The 1489-nt window shown below is 40.7% G+C and overlaps 1 protein-coding gene across 1 annotated transcript; it reads left to right on the top strand.

Annotated features, from left to right (window-relative positions):
* Positions 1-556: 556 nt before the first annotated feature.
* On the top strand, positions 557-1224 carry LOC129598415 (lysine-specific demethylase 7B-like). The gene is made up of 3 exons (XM_055496307.1): positions 557-618; positions 702-919; positions 1079-1224. The coding sequence occupies exons 1-3, from the start codon at positions 557-559 to the stop codon at positions 1222-1224; spliced, it is 426 nt and encodes a 141-aa protein (XP_055352282.1).
* The last annotated feature ends 265 nt before the right edge of the window (positions 1225-1489 follow it).

Raw genomic sequence — 1489 nt, 5'->3', positions numbered from 1 at the left:
AAATCTTAGATATTGACCAGTTATAAATTTTCGTTCCAGCATGTTTTCATATGTGTTATTATTCGTAGGTGAAAAGAGAGAAGTACAATCTGACTAAATGAGGAGGCTACGGTCTATATTAAAAAGCCTGCGAACAGCCTTTTTTGCCCGCTGAGGCTGATTGATCAATGCAGCCTCTCTGCTGTGACTATAAATAGACCGAAGACAGAGGATTTCAGTGCTGCTAAAAAGCGCAAGCTGAATGCTGCCTCGCTGTATCGATCGATCGGCACATGTGCGTGTGAGTGGGTTAATCCGCTCGCATTCACTTACACGCGTATGAGTGTGGCTGTCTGTGCGCGTACTAGCTGTACAAACCGGTTTTCGCTGTCTTCGCTACAACGCATACCCTAAACCCGTAGCTTCCTTTCTTGCTCGCATTGTAGTAGCGATCAATGTCCGTAAGTAACTAGTGCTACAAGTGTATTGTTTGATTGTGCCATTGCTATTAGCAGTTGGGTGTATAAGAACACAACAGGACGACCAAAAGCTGACGTGATGAGAAATTCTCGAGTATATGCAGACTCCGCCGCCTAGGATACCTGTCCTGAATATCATTCGCCTTGAATTTACCGGAACTAGGTAAGTTTTGCTTGTATATCTCTCAGTGTTTGGAAAATGATAATTACTGTTCTAATCTACATTGCATTCTGCATTTATTGCAAACTGAACACAAATGTTGAGCCACCATCAGTGGTGCTCGAGCTCAGCTGGGTAGATCGGTTCTTTCGCCTGACAGAAGTAAGACCGAAAGTGCAAAAATATGTGCTAATGTCAGCCCAGGACAGCTATACGGATTTCCACATTGACTTCAGCGAAACATCTGTGTGGTATCACATTTTTGAAGTAAGCGAACGGTCCATTAATTATCTGCTATTAGGTACATCAGTTTGTCATCTTATAATTGCTACGGTAGTACATTTGCTATGGTAATTGTAATTTGCAATGTAACTGCATTTGTAATTTCGGAAACATAATGCCAATGTTATTTGACCAAAGCCTTTAATGTTGTCACGGGGGAGCAAAGTATTTTATTTAGTTCCACCGACGATTTACAATTTGGAAAAATACAAAGAATGGATAAACTCAGATGAGCAGTATGAAAAATTTTTGGGTGCAGAACGCCATTGCGATAAACTGGAGTTGAATCAAGGCGAAACCATTCTTGCGCCAAGTGGATGGTAAACCTGACTGCAGGGTAAAGCCATGCGCAATTAGTCTTACAACTGTACAATTTGCAAAAACAATTTACATTTATTAATCCTGGTACAGCAGTTTATTATCAATTCTGGTACAGTTGTTAGTGTTGAATAACTCATTAAATTTTTTTTCCTGCTGCAGGATAAATGCTGTTTGTGCGACTGGTTTTTGGTGGAAATTTTTTCCACGATGGCGGAAATTTCTTACACGACAGTAACGGAGTGCAGGCCGTTATTATTCGATCTAGAAA

Source organism: Paramacrobiotus metropolitanus, unplaced genomic scaffold (genome assembly GCF_019649055.1).
Source record: "Paramacrobiotus metropolitanus isolate TYO unplaced genomic scaffold, Prichtersi_v1.0 Parri_scaffold0000121, whole genome shotgun sequence".
Taxonomy (NCBI): Eukaryota; Metazoa; Tardigrada; class Eutardigrada; order Parachela; family Macrobiotidae; genus Paramacrobiotus; species Paramacrobiotus metropolitanus.
The sequence above is the reverse complement of the archived record's forward strand: the minus strand, read 5'-3'. Positions and strand labels throughout refer to the sequence as shown.